Source organism: Adelges cooleyi, unplaced genomic scaffold (assembly GCF_023614345.1).
Source record: "Adelges cooleyi isolate 19-005CV unplaced genomic scaffold, UGA_ACOO_1.1 ACOO_flye_CR_arks_rails_tigmint_CR_PRNA_108, whole genome shotgun sequence".
In the NCBI taxonomy this organism is placed as follows: Eukaryota; Metazoa; Arthropoda; class Insecta; order Hemiptera; family Adelgidae; genus Adelges; species Adelges cooleyi.
Genome location: NW_026095761.1, coordinates 6249558 through 6269243, shown reverse-complemented (window position 1 = coordinate 6269243; position 19686 = coordinate 6249558). Strand labels below are relative to the sequence as shown.

Sequence of the window (19686 nt, the reverse complement as noted above, 5' to 3'; positions counted from 1 at the left end):
ATAGATATAAAAAAAATTACCTCATAGGTAAAGTTCTTCTCTATACATTGTGAATATTTGGTAAATCTACTGTTAATACTTGCCCGCGCAAAGCAGTTTTAATGGGGCGAAAATTGCAATTTACCCTATAGAAATGACTGTTATAGTCTGACAAAAAAATAATTGTTTTAAATCATTTAATTAAAATCATTGTTTTCAATTTAGAGTCCTTAAATATAGGTTTAACTAAATTAGGGTCCTTAAGGCTATTGGGTACCGGCCAATTTTTAAGGAGTTTTGTATAGGCAATATTTAAGAAAATGTGGTTTTAATCAATTTCGATCATGTCAATTAATTTACCGGTTGATTTGTATAAGCTTCATGGTATTATTTTAATTTAAATCATTTTGTCTATGAGTAAAATCCATTTTAGTTAATTTAATATACATTTTTTGTTCCATCAGATCACTGGTTCAGCCTGTGCACCAGTTCACCGATGGTGGATGTCTATAAATAATTTGATGTGATATTAAAATCTAAAAAAATATGTTTATATTTATACATTTATTTACAGTTACAGTCCAAAATTCTTTAACAATACATTCATATAATTTCATATTATTATCATATACAATATGTTGGTTTCAGGTATAATTATGTATGTATAAATAATTTATATAATATATGTATATTAATATGAAAATACGTCATTAGATTCCGTTGGTTACCTTAAAAATTAAATACAATATTAAATTAGCATGTCAGTGGCAATAATGTCATTAACTGACTAGATAATACATTTCATTTTTAAAAATAGTTATAAACATCATGTTACAAATATTACAAGTCATAAATACATATAGATTAATTCATTAAATTAGGCTAAAATATAAATACATTTATTACAAATTAATCGGTCTTGGTTTATCTTACACGGAGAAAATTGAGTGTTCGATCTCACAGGGAAATATTATGACAGCAATTATCAAAACTTTAAGCGTGAGACTTGGAAACTAAATCACCATACTAGTCATCTAAACGGAATGATGAAAAGTAGTCGAGAAATAACTAATAAGTAACAATGTGAAAGTAAACTTATTATTATAAATAAACACAACCGACATGTGTTATGGCGCCCGAGTCAGGTCAGTCGGTCTGCGCGTTCAAAAAATTTAATAATACTACTATAAACATACATATGTACAAAAAACATTACATAAAAAATGGAGTGACTTGTGTTTGTGTGGAATACTTATGGATAGACGGCGATTTGTACAGAATAATAACAATTTTGATGCCTACTAATGTAAAATTATAAAGCAGCCGACCCGGCTAAATAGTAACTTATTGAGCAAAATATGTACATGTGTTTTTCTTTTTCATAAAAATATGAGTTTTAGTTGAAAGCTTTTGAGTCTTGGCTAAACGCACAATTCAGAAATACATACCATCTCTACAGGGTCATGGGGGTAATTGGGACGGTTATGTAAATGCTAATACCGTAGTGCAGTTGCTTTGTAGAGTTACTGTAATTTCTAATTGTGCAATACATTAACATGTTGTAATTTAAATCATTCAATTCCAATTAAACCATTTTCAATTATCAAACGTCACATTTGCATTCCGCCATTACAATTACAATTAATCCACTTGACTTGAACGGTTAACACTATACTTTTTAATTTACCTCAGGGGCACAAGTTTAATCGTTCGTTACCATTTTCTTTGTACCGGATAGTGTTTAAAGCCAATTTTCTTTGATCATATCCGAGGCCTTTTCGCCTATCATGTAAACCATTGAGTTGGTGTGACCCGCCGGAATGACCGGCATGATTGATGCATCGACCACTCGAAGGCCCTTGATGCCGCGAACGCGTAACTTAGGGTCTACGACGGCATCAGGGTCAGAGTCTGGGCCCATCTTGCACGTGCCCACCTGGTGATGTAAGTTGGTTGACACCAGGCCGGTAGCACACCACCAGTAAGCGTCTGAACCGAACTCCTCGTGCTCGCAACCTGGGAATGGTACCGGCAACAGTTTGGAACCGTACTTCTGGAAAGCGTTAGTCTCACTTACAGCGACGGCCTACGAACAAAAACGGTTTGTCAGTGACACATATCAAAATACAAAAATAAGCAAAATTTGATCGATATTCATAAACATATTGATTTTAGATTGCAATAAGGCATAAGGTATACACAAATTTACACATATTAACTCAACATTTATTTACACACAGGTGGTAACATCATTTCGTTTAACAAAACTTCATTTTAGGTTTAAAATGTATCTACAAGATGAGTCTAACAAAAATTATCTGACATAATATTTTATCTATAAATAATAATAAAAAAACAGATTATCACATTATTTACAATTGGTATACTTGTTGCACCCTCTCGACTTGATTTATATAATTTGATTGACTGAAATGAAATTTGAACTATCGTTTAACTATTACATGCAAATTGCAAATTACAATATATAAACTAAAGTTAAGACTAAAGTAAGTTAAAAACTAACATTAACTTTATTTGAGCTAAAAAATAACTTGGAATAAAATAAGAAAATTTCGCCTGTTCCAATTTTATTTTTGCTTTTCTATAAAATTTTTTAACTCAACAAATAAATAAGATAGGTAGTTCAAACGTTACTTAAGAAATTTGAACATTGAGTTTATAATTAAGTAATAAGCAAACAATGACTATTTGTATTTAACAATTAAGTATATATTTTAATTTATTGGTTTTAGAGCTGAATTTAATCAATAATGTTTCATGGAAGTTCACGAAGACAACCTTACGTAAGCAATCTTGAACATAGGTACCGAAAGAAGTCGTAGTATAAACTCGGTATTGCGAGATACAATTTTACATACCAATGTAGGTGTATTAAGTAAAAACTAACATGCTGTGCTCATCACGAATTACCTAGTTTTTAAAATTACGAAAACCGTCGAAGAGATATTATAAATGTTACAACGTTTCGACAGACATTTTTCTCTCTTGATTTAAATGAACACAATACAACAACATATATTATATAACGGTCGCCCACTTGAATATCGATTCGGGCGTTTAGGATATAAAATTACAACTGACAAAATCGCACTCAAGGCTGCCACCAGTATCATTACCATTCAAATTCAATATGTAGTAGTGTTCACGGTATTGGTCTGGGTTCGACTCGCATTTAAGATACAATTTATTTTTGATTTTAAAACATATTTTTATACACATTTCGAACATTTTAGGGTATTATGATATTAATATTTAATATACAGAACTTATACAAGACAGAACCCAGTTACCAAATGTCAAAATGTACCTAAAATAATCACTATCACATATTTTGATGTTAAACTAAATAATATTTGGTTAGGAATTATATGACGACAGTCGAAAGAGAACAGAGCGCTCCTTAAAAAATAATGGGAAATCTAAATTTAATTTCCTCCTTATTGCCATAACCGGTGTATTTTATTATGTATAATAATTAATGAATGACATAATGTGTTACTTTTATTACATGCGGTTTCAGATATCATGCTATACACTAAAACTAGTAAAACAAGTTCACTACAGTTTAGTCGTAGATTAAAAACAACATCATATACTTTATTCATGGTTTAGCTATTAAGATTGATTTTTTTCTATTGATAGCTTCCTTTGCATATTTTAAGCTTATTATAGTTATTAGTAGTAGTTATTATTTGTAGTTATTGTAGTGGTGCAATGTTATAGCTTTTACATAGATGACATTCTAGTTCAATTTCGTAATACAAAAATTAAATTACCTAATCGACATCCCAATGTGTTGCGAAGTAACAAGACGTATCTACGTATCATCTATCTATTATGATAATTTTTAGACAATACTACAACCGCGCATTGTCTAATCGATGATGTATAATAAGTATTTTTAGTTTAATGATTAGCTTTCAAATGTAGCTTTCAATTTTTAATTATTGCCACTTAACAATTAGTAATTGCGAACAAATATAAATTTTAGTGTTGAAAAGTCAATAACTGTTATATTTAAAAGCTAAGCTATTAACACAATAATAATCAAACTGCATATTAAGCGGATTTTCATTACTTAATATACCAGTAGATAGAACAATACCTAAGCGCTATTGTGTAACTATATTATTACATTATAACTTGTAGGCTTCACGCAATGTTAATTAAATACAAGTTAATTATAGGCTATCCGCTATAGCAGTACACTTATTTAATATTAGTACTATTACGATATCATGATCTTTCACACGTGTGTGAATTTTTTTGTATATAAATTTCAGTAGTACATTTTCTCTCTTATGGCCGTACTCGTTCGGGTAGGATTTTACACGATTGGTCATATTATTCACATACAGCCAGTTCAAGGTTGAAAATTAGACGTTCCACAGATGTCTTGTTGCCTTCGACTCGGAGGTGCGGTTAGAATGAAAAAAAAATGTTTCGATCCATAACTGCCTTTATGCGGTACCCTTAACCTTCTTATACATATATTATACCTTTACTATTATGTTATAACAGCAAAGAAAAAATGTCCATTGAAAAATTGTTTGTGGTCCATAGATATATAGCAAAAATGAGTTGGTACGAAAAATGATTAATGCCAATTTTTGCTTATACAACATCATCCTTATTTAGGATGTCATTTTTTGTGGATTATTGATTTAATCAACTATTGTGTAGAGAAAAAATGTTTTTTTTCACAAAATTGTTTTAATTTTTTATTTATTGAATATTGTTTTATATAATTTTATCACGTGAAGTAATTTTTTTTAGGAAAAATGCATAAATACAAAATGTTGACAACAAGATGGTAAAAAGTTTGTATATAGAGTAGTTGTCAGCTGTTATTACTTATTATAAAGAAAAACTGCTGCAACTACACATTCAATTATAATTGTTTTACCTTAATAGAAAAGTACTTACTACTTTTATAAAGATAATTTACCTTTATTTACCTACATCTAATTTCATAACACAGTATTACCCAGTTTATATTATTAACGTTAATGCTACGTGCTGACTATATTAGCACAATTGCTGTTCATAAAACTTAATTTAACTTACTGACAACATTCAATTTAGTCTACACTTTCATATTATAATGATAAGTTAAAATACCTAATGAACTAAATTAGAGGTTTTTCAAACGTACTACTTTTAAGGATAAATAGGTACAATTCTCCTAATAAATAAATAATTGTGCTCTCCCAGCAATTTAAAAAACACCACACTTAAAAATAAAACAATGAAAGTAAATAAACTCAAACCTCAGTGTCTTAATGAGTAATGAGACAGTTTATTAAAAACAAAATACAAACAACAACGAAATCTCTAATGACATAATAATATTATGCATGTACACATTGTAGAGCATACGAAATATTACTTTCAAAACAAATTATTATATTTAGTCATTAAAGGATATACCTATTTGTTATTTTTCTACCTTCAATCAAATGTTTTATTATTTCGTTTTATTGTGGCATTTATCTAAAAATACCTCATAAGTTTCGCGCCAATTATAAAATAATTACACTTCTTTCAATAGATCTTTTCAATGTTTTAGTTTCGAGGAGGTGTTGAGAAGTTATTGGTTTTACAATGTTTTTATTTTCTATTTTTCTATTTCTCTGCATATTTCACAATACATTTTTAACTATTGCACCAATTTTTTCCTACAAAAAGTTTTTTTAGGTTATAATTCTTACTCAAAAAGTATTTTATCAGGTAAAAATTTGAAAAAAGTTTACTCATCTATTCAAAATTGAAAAACACCCCAAAAAATGAAGACATTTTCGATGATATTTAGTATATCAAATATTTATAAACAGTGTCCCATGACTTAATTTACTTTTTAACGGAACAACTTGAATGAAAAACTTTTGAAAAATGTCTTAGTTTTAAAAAACAATAAATAAATATTTTACAAACATAACAAAACACTAGATCGCTAAACTGCATACACCAAATCATTTAACTAATATCTAATATTATTTGAATTTAGACAATTATTATGTAATGGTTTTATTGCATTATCAAACCTTACCTAGTATATATTTTACCGCCTATAATAGATTCTCGCATTGAAGCGTTTATTTGAAAGCGATTTCATAATTTTTGGTCATAATACGAGTAGATACTAAGATCATGTGACCTCTCTGACCCCAATATACATACTTGATTACCACTACGCCCTTACCCCTCTGTGCTGTGCCATTTATCTTATTAAAGTTCTTTGAAAAATATCGTATTTGCGTATACTAGGAAAGGCGAATGATAAAAAAATTGAAACCGACAACAACACCGGTTTTCGGCAGAGTTGTGGCGTTTCCACGGCATAATGGTATCACAGGCACCGGATACGGTTCTGCTTGTGTGTAGGTGTTGGCATAATAATATAGTCGAGGTAAATTTAATTATAACCATTACGACCGTGTCGTACTGACAATAATGACGATTATTTCTTAACTGATATTTTACCGTGCACACTACACGACCCGTGTAATGGCAAAGACCAGTAGTCGATATCCGATTAAACGAAAAATAAAAGTGAAGAACGATACGACCGACAGATTAACTACAGGTACTCAACACATGCCACATACATTATCCGCTTTATAGAGGATAATCCTATAATAATCACGAATGAAACACCCGCTTAAAGAAATCATACGGTTAACACAATTATTATCGTGTACTGTTCGAGTGGGCTACTTGCTCTTACTGATGCGACATTGAAATTTGAAATAAGATAAATACATCTTGATCCGTGCACGTGTAGAGTAATCGCCGGCTTATTAATTGCGTTACATATGCGCAAAAGCTTTGTTCAACACGTGCCTGTCGTTTATCGAACACTAATTAAAACATATCATTGGAATATTATTGTTTAAGTGTATTTTCATTTGTTGACTCGAAAACAACAAATCCATTCGGTATTCCGTGAACACGTGCTAACAATTTTTCCGCACGGGTTCCGCAGACCGTGTGATTTTTCACTATAAAATAGCTAATAGGCCGAATGTGCGGTTTTAGATTTGTCGCAATGACTGGAAAAGTCGTTGAACCGATGCGATGAGTGATAGTAAAATAATAGAACTATAATTACAGTGAAACGGGTAGACATTTTTTTGCGTCCTGTCCTTGAAAAATAAAAAGCCAATAAAATAATGTAACATGTCATGACCATTTACTACGATAACCAATACTACAATGAGTAGTACATAATCAAACATATTCATGACACTTTTCAGATCTCATAGTATTAGCATTTGTCTGTATAATGCCGACGCATTGTAATGGAACTTATATAATTTGTTAAACAAACAAAAGTGATGCTACACAGATCACAGCTCAAGTTATTTTAAATGAATCAGTCCAGATACAAATCACACTATAAAAACAACTGGACGGGAATATGATATCTTGTTGTTGAGTGAGAATGCAAGACTTAACAAAACACGTCTGTTTGAAGAGAACGTTATAATAAATGAACCTTGAAAGCCAAAGATTATCAAAACATTAAGGAGGCAAAATTTATAAATACGTTTTCAAGAGAAAAAGGTGTAAACTTTTTTAGTCATTCTAGGTAACAACGGGTTTATATAGATGACATATTCATGTATCAGTAAACAATTAATAATTACTTGTAAACAAATATAGTTTTTTTTATGGTTTTCTTGCCCGGCTGTTTAAATATAGTACCCATTTTTTTATGATAAATTGCGGCGAAATGTGTTTTTCCCGTTAAAGGTTTCAATTATACATATTTCGTTTAGACGAATGACGAAAATCGTATAAAATGTTAGCTGACGACCCTTTTAACGACTTCTAAACTAGGAGATAAGCACTAAAATCGATTCCGCCTTAACTCATGTTAAGAGTTCGATTTTCTTACGTTTAGATAATATAACTTATGCGATAGCGGTCGTCCAGTTATCCGTCTCGTCGCGATCTACCGATTAGTATGCAGCCTGCATGACGCATGCCTTCTGTATCATTCATATAGGATGGGTATGAAAACGATATTTGTGAAACGATGATTGTGTGCTTTTACAGTTTACTTGGTACAAATAGTGTAAAGCTTAAGTCGGAGGCAAGTACTGGGCGGCGAATCGGGTACAAGGCCACCGGGATTGGAACAGATCGTGAAAACGATAACGGGTGCACATCGGTGGTTATGTGATCGCCCGAGGGGACAACTGTAGTAATTGCGGGCCATCAGCAGTCGCCGAGTCAAGGTCGACCGGGTCATGTTTATTGTACAGAGAAGATGATACTTTTGCGGGCACAGACCCGTGGTGGACGCGAAGAATTCGTCTGCCGTAAGATGTAAATATTGAGCCGACGGTCATTAGCGGCTATGGCGAACCGGCCGAGCAAACCTGTTGCCGACCACTTTCCGATGCAATTTCGTAACCATAATATTAATAATAATAATAGAGATAAATATATATTACACATCGAGACGACTGCGGAGGAGACCAGGAGCAGTGCACCTCGGCGTGACCACTCGTGACCTCTACAGCAGTTGCGTCTCAAAAGAGATAAAACAGGTTGGCAGCGCGGTTTGTTTGTCTTAAGCGGCAAAGGCACTACTCGGCTGAGGAATATATATTACCCGTGTTATTTACCGTACACGAGCGACACGGGTCGTACATTATACGCTATTTAAACGGCATCGGCAATTGAAATGGGTTTGGTCGTCTAGGCGTATCCTATATGCAAGTAGGGGAAAATAATATGGGTACATCTGAGATAATCGATGACCAAGAGGATTCACGGTATTGAACAACGAACGAGAATCGACAACACGGGCGCGCAAAGCAAACATATTAAAGACGGGACAGAGTGAAAATGTCTTGAAAAAATATTAATTTATCGACTTTTAAAAATGCGTCGGCCAACAACGACCACACGGGCAGTGTGGACGTGATGCAATCGGTATTTTCAATTTCTTCACTTTGAGTCATTAAGAAAAAAAGTAATGGGTAGTGCTTATTATGATTAATCGTGTCTGACAAATTTTACACAATACCTATGGAAGAATACAAAAAAAGGTGTGCTATTTTGAAATAATTGCACCGATTTCGATTTCCAAAACACAATTTGTTAAACAAAATCAAAAATGTGAGGACACATCACATAGCGTTAAATTATTACTATAACTTAAGACTTTGGTCCAATCGTTTAAAATAATACATAAATATAATGGAAATTTTTAAATATTTCAACTGTGGTAACTTTAAAAAGTAAAATGGAAACAACAAATTATTTGTAAAACACATTTTCATTAATGTCATTAAATCTGAAATTTGCATGCAATTAGCAAATATTTAAACAAATTTTCAGATTTCTTTTTGGGTTTTTTATCTTTAAAACGATAAAAATTCAAAGAGCCAGAACCAGATCAAAAGCCTATTTAATGTGACTACGTTACGGGTTTAGAGTTAATAGAGTTAATCTCCAGTGAATTAAAACTACAAAGTTACTATAAGATTCTAAGCCCGCTCTGTGACCTTCCTAGTTACATTTACATCAGTCCCAGCAAAACGTCACACTGTTTTTTTTTGTTTAAAAATGAAACTTGTATTGAGTTACATATCATGTATCATCAAAAAGACTTATTAAATCGTGTAATGTATATTATGCTTGGTAGTACTTTTTACTAAGTAATTTGATTCGCATTGTTGAACTCAACGACGTAATCTCGTTTGATTTTGATAATTAAAACCGACTACCCACATTTGAAGAAAAAAGGTAGGTTAAATGCTGAATAAAGCATATATATGCTTCCCGTTGTTATATCCCGTTGGGTATATACCCAACGGGTATTATAAAGTTAATAGAGTTATACAATATAAACATAACACGCACAGTCAAAAACGAGAGTGCGTCCAGCGAACTAGAAATACCAGTATGATAATCATCAGACAAACAGTGAGCGCACCATATGTACACTCCACCGAGATAACAATCCGAATTGCCTACTAATCTTTAAGTGTTGATAATATTATGATTACGTTAAAATAACATAATATTGTTATTCGAGTACTGGACGAAGTACGTATAGAAGACGACGCTCGTAAACAGTTTAGTTTTCCAGGGCAAAAATAAAACCAACTATGATCGCCGTATAAGAGAACTGAAAACCGTACTTAAGCAATCACTGTACGGTGTAATAGATACTAGAGTAGTAAAACTCAATAACGCAACACGGCCAATAACAATTATTTTGTTTTTTTTTTATTTCACTTCGCCAGACGCAAAAACGTCTCTTCTGAAATCCATTAGTGCTTGTAACGCTTGTACTGCTCGCGTATAATATATAACCTAGCCTTGCATAACTTTGCGACGTTTATCTGTACCGAGTTTATTCGCTTATCGCAATGAAACCAAAACAGTAAAACGTGTCGAACCAATACTATAATATTAACCGATAATATGACTTTAACAACAAGTGTGTATTTGTAATTGTAAGCGGATACCTGTTTGATGCCTTCGATCAGCACTTTTCGGTCGACAGGGTCCGTCAAGTAACCGGCGTAGAACATCGGGAATTGGAACGGGTTGGCAGATCGTAGCTTAATACGGCCACGGCTTTTGGGCCGGAGCAATATAGGAACCAATCCCCAGGCGTCGCGACCACTGTAAGCGCCGTACACGCGTTCGAAAAACTCGTCATCCATGCCCAGCAATCGGTGCAGCGACCCGCCGGTGTCACCGGTGAGCGCCCCCGGTCCGAACACTAGTTCCATGTCCGGAACCGAAGCAGTGCTGTTGTCGGAGTAACGAGTGGTCGTAAAGGCGACGGCTTCGGCACCGCCCGGAATGGTATAAGGACCCATGCCGTCGATGGCGTACTGCAAGAAATACTTGGGGTGCCTATACCGACTCTCCACGATAGTCACCGTCTGGTTGACCAAAAACACTAGGCCGGCCATCGACACGTGATCCTGTAGGTTGTAGCCCACCTTCAGGTCTTTGATCACGGGAATGCCCATTTCGGTCAGGTGGTCGGCCGGACCGACGCCGGACAACATCAACAGTTGAGGCGTGTTCAACGCACCCGCGCTTAAAATCACCTCTTTGCGTGCGAAAACAGTCACAGTTCGTTTGTTCTTGACAAATTTGACCCCGTACGCCCTTTTGGTGTTCGGGTCGATAAGCACTTTGGTGACAAACGACTTTTTGGTTACAGTCAGGTTACGCCGCTTTCTGATGGGCCGCAAGAACGCTTTGGACGCACTGCACCTGGTGCCTCGGTCTGTGTTGGCCAACACGTACGAGAAACCCAACGGTTGGGGCCCATTGTGATCAACCGGGGCCTGGTAACCGAGTTCTCGGCCGGCCCGCAAAAACACAGGGCCCAACGGCGTCTTCCACGTGGGTTCCTGCACCTTTAAGTAGCCGCCGACGCCGTGGTATGGAGACGCGGCCAGCGGGGTCGTTTTACCAACGTCTTCGGACTTTTTGAAATAGGGCAAGACGTCCGCATAACTCCATCCGTGATTTCCAAGTCGCTCCCAGTTGTCGTAATCTTCGGATACGCCGCGCGTGTACACCATGTAGTTGATGACGCTAGTGCCACCCATGGCCTTACCTCGCGGCCACCGGCACCGCCGGTCTTTCATGGCACCGCATATGCCTTCTTGCGGCTCCGTCCGGTAACCCCAGTCGTAGCCGATGTCGAGCAGATAGCTGACCAGTAACGGCACGTCGGTCAGTTCGTTCTCTTCGCCACCAGCTTCCAACAGCAGAACCGTCCATCCTCGTACTTCAGTTAGCCGGTTGGCTACCACGGAACCTCCTGAACCGGCGCCCACCACGATGAAGTCGTACTGTCTTTCGAAGTACGCGGCATCCGGGACGGCGTCTACGGGCTCTGGTGCTATGGATCGGTAATATTTGAGTACGGCCGTGAATACGGTGTAAGCCATGCCGTGGCCCGGCTGGATGCTGAGCGTGAGCGCGAACACCGCTACCAGCCACAGTGTTCGGACGAGCGACATGATACTATTAATGTTATTTGAAAAAAGAACGCGCCGCGGTCGGACAGCCGAACCGCATGGAACCGGTTGCTGCGATAATCTGCGTCCAGCGAGCACGCGTCAGTTGCTTTTTTTCAAGGTCCTTTTCTACCACTTTTGCTATCACTACTACTACTCCTGCTGCTATTTCTATTGCAACTACTGTATTTAATACTAGCACCTGCTATACCTATATGGCGCGACGCGGCGGTTGTCCCCTTAAATCATTCGGTCGTACTATAATTGTGCATGCTTTTTTAATGTTAACACTTGACACAATATAACGAAAATATTAGGTCATATAATAATTATTATTACTACCAAAATGATGCGACATTTCAAGGTCGTTGAAAAAGAAGGACTTATTCCATTCCACTAGAGGCATACTAGCCACTTTATACTAGATTATATCAAGACTGTGGCATTAAGTTTAGGGTAAAAGAAATAAAAAATAGTATTTTATCCTTAATTGTTTTATTGTTTATTTGCCAATAAAATATGTTTCTTTCTTTAAATATTATAATACGTTGTATTAAAATTACCAATATCAAAAACATCGTAAAAAGGATTCAAAATATTATTTTCACTTTGTTTTTACTCTTCATATATTATATGCGTATTCTTAATTCATAAAATACTTACTCTTTAAAAGTTAAATGAATAAATCATTGTCGGATCGGATTATCATGTCGGATCTCGCGTCAAATTGATAATTTTAATTAAATTTTAACTAAAATGCATCAATTACGGTTCACTAAATGATGTACATAATGTACCTTCGTAAATATTTTATTATTTGTTTAACAATTATTGAGCGTTTGTGCTACACGGCAAACGAGTTTTTATATTAGTTGTATTTTAAACAATTTTTAATTGTAACGGATGTAAGAAAGAAAATGTAGCGATTAATCTTTCATAACCACTATACTTACTAACTCCTTATTTGAGATCATATTTTATATTATTTTCGGTACCTAAATAAAACAAATTGTTAATGATTAGATTTCAAATGTTGTACATATTCGGTATATGTTTCACAACAAACTATTTTAAATTTGTTTATAAGCCAATGTTATTGTAGAGCAATAATGTATGGTGTATGAAAACTTAATAAAAAAACAGCTGTTGATAATTATAAATATTCGATGTTTTAAAAAAATAATTATTTATTTTAAAAAGTTAAATAAAATTATTTTTTCGGAGTGAAACAATTTTTTTTCGTATCGGACTGATATTGATTATCAATATAGCTGTGTCGATTTTTTTATCATCAATCTATACTAGAACTTGTGTTTAAAGACATTTTTGATAACAATAGTACGTTGTTAATATTTTATTCGATTTTTAAAGTTAAATCTTCGTACAAGGATGTCAGTAACGAAAGGGTTAAAGTGTTTTTCAAACGAAAATGGTGTTGAATCGGAAACCTCCAAATTAGTAATAGTATCAAAACTAATAGAAGTACTTATGTATCTTACACATGTAACGATTTCGACTTAAATAAATTATAGTTTTAAATAACCATTGCACATATATAATTGAGCTAGAACAAAAAATCTAAAAACTGGTTTTTAATGTTGTGAAAACATTGTATCAAGACGAAAATATTAAATGCTCAATTTTTGTATAATCTCTTCTTCAGTATTATTTTGAAGACAATACTCAGTAAATGTTACTTAATGATTGTGTGCCTAGCTTTCGTAGACATTCATTCCAGATAATTATGTCTAAAGAGACTGAATTATTGTTATTGGAAATAAATACAATATTTTGCTCGAGAAGATCGTATTTGATTACACTATGCGCTCCGAGCTGTGCTTTCCAATGGCATTGAGACGATACGTTTTATAAGGTAAAAAAAGTACATCTATGGAAGTTTTCAAGGCGACGAAAGATGATGAAATTGTACACTTTGGGTAGAAATCCGTAAGGTCCATTCGGGTAAAATTCAGGTCACAGGTTATCGCCAGACTCATTACCATATAACAAGATGTTATTGGTTATTATAATATATTGGCTATAGTACATAAAATATTTGTGAAAGCAATTCCCAACTTTTGTAACGTACACAAAATCACATTATAACCTTTAAAGCAAAGAAACCAACGAATTTTACAACAAAATAACTTATAGGTGTACGCTACGCTTAAAGTAAAATTTTCGGCCTAGTTGTGTTGTAACAAAATAATTAAAAAAGCAACTTGAGAGAAAAAAAACAAGCGGTAGCCGAAAATTCGTTATAGCGTGTTCGCTCAAATGAATGTTTCACGTATGAGATTTTAGTAATTATGATACAATTGTTCGCGTTCATACATTATGTGCACCAAGACCAATCGGTTGTTAATGAGTAAAATTATATTATGAATTAAGCAAATCAGATAAGTAAGTTTCTTCTAAGATTTGGTGACATAATATATGGTATAGGTACTATGGATTTTATAGCCGTTTAACCTTTAAACTCTTCGTTAGGTGACTTAAATAGTGATCACGCCAAATGTTTTTCATTGATACATAAATCAGTTAAAACAATTCAAGAAACATGGTCTGATAAAATATTGAATATACCACTTCATTAGCTATCGTCGTAGTCGATTTCAATTAAATTTGATAATAAGACATTTAATTTTAATGCAGAGGGGGTATACAAAAATAATATAAACCAAATTATACATCTGAAATAATTTAGGGTCTTATTAAATATTAGTTAAAATTTATTTCGAGGTGTTTACTATCCCGACCTATCCCTGCGGTTGCAGTTTTACAACTTTATTAATTAACAGCTTTGCGTCGATGCAAAACTGCGTTGTGAAACGCCGTTTTGAGGTAGTTCTAAACTTAGCGCGTTGAGAACTATAATAGTGAGTTAATTTTTTATTTGACTTATTTCAATTTCAAAATGTTTCCGAAGACCGCAGGGGTGCGCGATCGATTCGAAGATTTCTAGTACCCGTCGATAGTGTTATGTAACGAGGTACTATTTTGTCTTTAAAATGCTTTCCGATCGTGTTTTATGTAATTGAAACAATAAAGCTCTATCAGACGTCCGCATTGTGTTCGGCGTAATTATAAAAACGAAAACGGATCCGCCGCGTTATCTTATGAACACTCGGTTGCATAAACATGTAGTGTTAGCCGTCTTAAGGTACAACGTACATCAAAACAATTAACAATTAATATATTGTACTATATACCGGCGGTTAGTGATAAGCAATGCGCTTAATTGTATGCACGGAAGACAAACGCACTGCGGGATATAAGTGTGGTCGACGTGATGGTCGACACGAGGTGCACGCGCATGCACGAGTATAGCCTACCAATGTCCTATTTTGCATATATACGTGTAAGTGATGTGCCTACACGATTTGTCACTATACCAAACGACATTTTCTTAGCTTTATCCGAATTGCCTAAGCAGAGTAAATGGTTGATGGCCTTTCTCGCTAGTTTTGGCTTACGCTTGCGGCTTGACATTTAAAGATGGTTTAACCTATTATTTTGGTATCATTTAACTACGCTTAGTTTTTGAGCTTAACTAACAAAAATACCTATTGGTACTATACAGTATACACGGATTATAACACGACTCAATCGTGTTGGATATTTGGACACAACATTAGCTAACAAACAACATTATACAACAAAATATGTAATAGATGCATACTACGTATATTAAACTAATAATAATGTGACTTGTGTTATTTTAACCGTTTCGAATTTCTGCACCACAGAGGTCAAATAACGCAACACAAAAAGGAAATGTTTGCAGGGGAGACAAAACAAAAATAATTACATCGTTTTAATGGTGAACTATCATAAATGAACGTTAGTTTACCACTTGTTATCTATGCATTTATGGAACATTGGACATAAGTTTAAATACCTTTAAAAAGATCATTAAATTAATATTTTTATTATGAACGTAACTCATTTTTTTAAATTTGGACTAGCGATACTTGACTTCTGTGGTACAGATTTGACATAGGTATTGTTCGTAAGCATCAACTGTTTTCGTAAACATAACAACATTCAAAATTTAACGATTTCGCACATAAATGAGTAATGACATCCTCATATTATTTTATTTCACGCCAAATAGAATTATTTTGTATGTCTTGAAATACGGAAGAATATTATAATTATGAATTTCAATTAAAATACTATTCTTAACAGAATATAAACTCAACGTCCTAACGTCTTAACCATAATAGTTATTATTCGATTTTTTACTCTTAACACTCAAAATATATCAACTTAAAAGTTAAAACTAAATTTTATTAATGTTTTCTTTAAAAGGTTTCCTATTTATTTATATTTTAATAGAAAATAAAAATAGTTTTTAGAAGAAATAAGAATTTTTTACAGATGTAAACTATATTGATTGCTCTTAAGAAAACTCTTTTACAATTAAAATTAACTTACATCTAACAAATATGTGCGGGGCTAAGTGGAATAAGGCCCAATAAGGATATTGGGAAAAAGAAAACAACTTTTGTGGTGTTGAACTCTGACCGAATTATTTTTTAATGTTAAAAGAAACCTGTTTTTATAATATTTGCAACAATATTATTTTTATACGTATAATTGCAAATATTTGCATATTTGTTTATGAATGTAAAAACAGAATATCATATTTATGCTAAATTAAAAAATTATTCTTTTTACTGTTTCTATACTGTATGCTACATTATAGAAGGATCTTAAAAATGTTAAAATAATATCTATAGTACACTACAGTACAATGAGTGAAGATAAATAAATAGTTGTTTGAGTATAAATATTAATTCCTGTGTGTGTAGGCGATTAACCAAGATACGAATTTTGACAATAATTCATGGGATCCTATATTTGTGGTGATATTATACCAATTTTGTATTTATAAAATAATATAATAATTAAATAACAAGAAAAACCTTTGCCATCGGTGGTGGTCACTAATTGCCTATAGTAACGTTAACATATTTTTATAAAACACCCTTTAAAATTATTATTTGCTTCTATAGTATGACCAAAGACAAAAACAACATAGGTACATCATTATAAAATCAATTGCATTTATATAGGTCAACGAAATAGGTATGACTAGGACGACTGAAATTACCTAACATTGCATATGGGTAGCTGTATTTTGTATTGTATTTTATTATTATATTATTTATGTTAATATCAATGACAATGCTTTCTCAATATATTATCTTTGATGAATATAACATGTAAGTATAAATAAATTACTCATTAGAACTAAGGTAGCTTAATCAAATGCTACAACTATCAATAATCATTGATTTACTCATACCAATTACGAGTTTGAACTGATATTTGGATAATTTTGCATTATTAATTACTCGTCTTACAATACCTATATTATATTTATTGCGATCTATTACAGATAAAATGTTAAATTTATATTCAATTAATATGCTATAGTGCTGGTTTATAGATTAATGTATAAATTGTATTTCAACGTAAGAGTCATAGATTGTTATTAAATAAAATACTGTTATTCACTACTTAGGCTATTGAGTAACAATTAGTATATTGTGTATTTTTAATATCATACAAAATGAGTGGAGCTGTTTTGATAAATTTACATAATACTGCTGTGAAATACATAGCGCTGTGCATTAATAGGTACATATGTATTTATAGGATCATCTTAATGATGATATATTTTCTAAAACTAGTAACACTATAATATTATGCTCAATGAAGCAACAATTACAGATTTCTCTTGAAATTTACTCGTTAAATTACATTTTAATTAGAATTTAAATATTTATTAATTACTTACCGAAAATATGAATTGCTTACAAAATGTTGTTTATTAATTTAACTCAGGGTTAGAGCCAAAATTAAAACTGTTCACTTTAACCAAATATATATTATATACTATTACTTAAAATATGCAAGCGTGGTATTTATTTTACTAAAAGTATAAATCAATAAAAAATTACTTTATTGGGACTTTTTACACCTAGTCCTGAAGACGTACACTACTACAAGTACCACCAAAATGTATGGCAATTATTTTAAGATGGTCGATAAAAATAATAAAAACAAAAATATGTACCTGTTTGATGCCTTCGACTAGGACTTTCCGGTCATGTAAGTCCGTCAGATAGCCAGGATAAAATAATGGGAATTGAAACGGGCTGGCTGAACGCAACTTAATGCGTCCACGGCTTTTAGGCCGGAGCAATATGGGCACTAAACCCCAGGCTTCGTGTCCTTTGTAACCGCCATAAACGCTCTCGTAGAAGTTTTCGTCCATCCCCAGCAATCGGTGCAGCGACCCGCCGGTGTCGCCGGTGAGTGCCCCGGGTCCGAACACTAGTTCAATGTCTGGAACTGATCCGGTGCTATTGTCGGCGTACCGAGTGGTCGTAAAGGCGACGGCTTCAGCACCGCCCGGAATGGTATAAGGACCCATGCCGTCGATGGCGTACTGCAAAAAATACCTGGGGCGGCGGAACCTGCTCTCCACGATAGTCACCGACTGGTTGACCAAAAACACAAGACCGGCCATCGACACGTGATCCTGTAGGTTGTAGCCCACCTTCAGGTCTTTGATCACGGGAATGCCCATTTCGGTCAGGTGGTCAGCCGGACCGACGCCGGACAACATCAACAGTTGAGGCGTGTTCAACGCACCCGCGCTTAAAATCACCTCTTTGCGTGCGAAAACAGTCACAGTTCGTTTGTTCTTGACAAATTTGACCCCGTACGCCCTTTTGGTGTTCGGGTCGATAAGCACTTTGGTGACAAACGACTTTTTGGTTACAGTCAGGTTACGTCGCTTTCTGATGGGCCGCAAGAACGCTTTGGACGCACTGCACCTGGTGCCTCGGTCTGTGTTGGCCAACACGTACGAGAAACCCAACGGTTGAGGCCCGTTGTAGTCGGTCCCTGACGGATATCCCAATTCGCGGCCGGCCCGCAAAAACGCAGGACCCAACGGCGTCTTCCATGAGGGTTCCTGCACCTTTAAGTAGCCGCCGACGCCGTGGTATGGAGACGCGGCCAACGGTGACGATTGACCAACGTCCTCGGACTTTTTGAAATAGGGCAGTACGTCCGCGTAACTCCATCCGGGATTACCCAGGCGGGCCCAATTATTGTAGTCTTCGGGCACGCCGCGCGTGTACATCATGTAATTGATCACGCTAGAACCACCCATAGCTTTTCCACGCGGCCACCGGCAACGCTGGCCTTTCATGGCGCCGCAAATACCTTTTTGTGGTTCAGTCCAGTAGCCCCAGTCGTATCCCACATCGAGCAGATAGCTTACCAGCAACGGTATGTCGGTCAGTTCGTTCTCCTCACCGCCCGCTTCCAACAGTAGCACGGTCCAGCTCCCGACTTCGGTAAGTCGGTTGGCCACAACTGAACCCCCGGAACCCGCGCCCACCACGATGAAATCATACTGTCGTTCAAAATACGGCGCGTCCAACACCGCGTCCACGGGTTCTGGTGCCAAGGCTTGGTAATACTTTAACACGGCCGTAAACACAGTAAACGCCATACCACGGCTAGGACGAACAGTCAACACTAGCGATGACACCGCGATCAGCCACAGTGTTTGTAAGAAAGACATTGTAATAAAAGACGGAGGACGACGCACGCCGCGATTCCACCGCCGTACCGCGCTGATCCGGTC

At 34.9% G+C, this 19686-nt stretch overlaps 1 protein-coding gene across 2 annotated transcripts; it reads right to left on the bottom strand.

The window, feature by feature from the left end:
- Positions 1 to 584: 584 nt before the first annotated feature.
- Positions 585 to 19686, bottom strand: LOC126844944 (glucose dehydrogenase [FAD, quinone]-like). Of its 2 annotated transcripts, XM_050583471.1 has the most exons (3): positions 18866 to 19686; positions 10491 to 11256; positions 585 to 2065 (listed from the first exon to the last, which is right to left on the bottom strand). In XM_050583471.1, the coding sequence occupies exons 1-3, from the start codon at positions 19621 to 19623 to the stop codon at positions 1721 to 1723; spliced, it is 1869 nt and encodes a 622-aa protein (XP_050439428.1). In that variant the 5' UTR covers positions 19624 to 19686; the 3' UTR covers positions 585 to 1720. The 2 variants fall into 2 exon arrangements, with proteins under 2 accessions (XP_050439428.1, XP_050439422.1); XM_050583465.1 differs by lacking the exon at positions 18866 to 19686 and having other exon boundaries at positions 588 to 2065; positions 10491 to 12186.

Bases quoted from the DNA above. Each gene is read 5' to 3' on its own strand.
- LOC126844944 (XM_050583471.1), bottom strand. From the start codon at position 19,623: ATGTCTTTCTTACAAACACTGTGGCTGATCGCGGTGTCATCGCTAGTG. The intron at 11,257-18,865 runs GTGCAGTGCGTC...CCGAGGCACCAG, and splicing joins AACACAGACCGAGGCACCAG to GTGCAGTGCGTCCAAAGCGT. The intron at 2,066-10,490 runs GTATCCGCTTAC...TTTTGTTCGTAG, and splicing joins TGATCGAAGGCATCAAACAG to GCCGTCGCTGTAAGTGAGAC.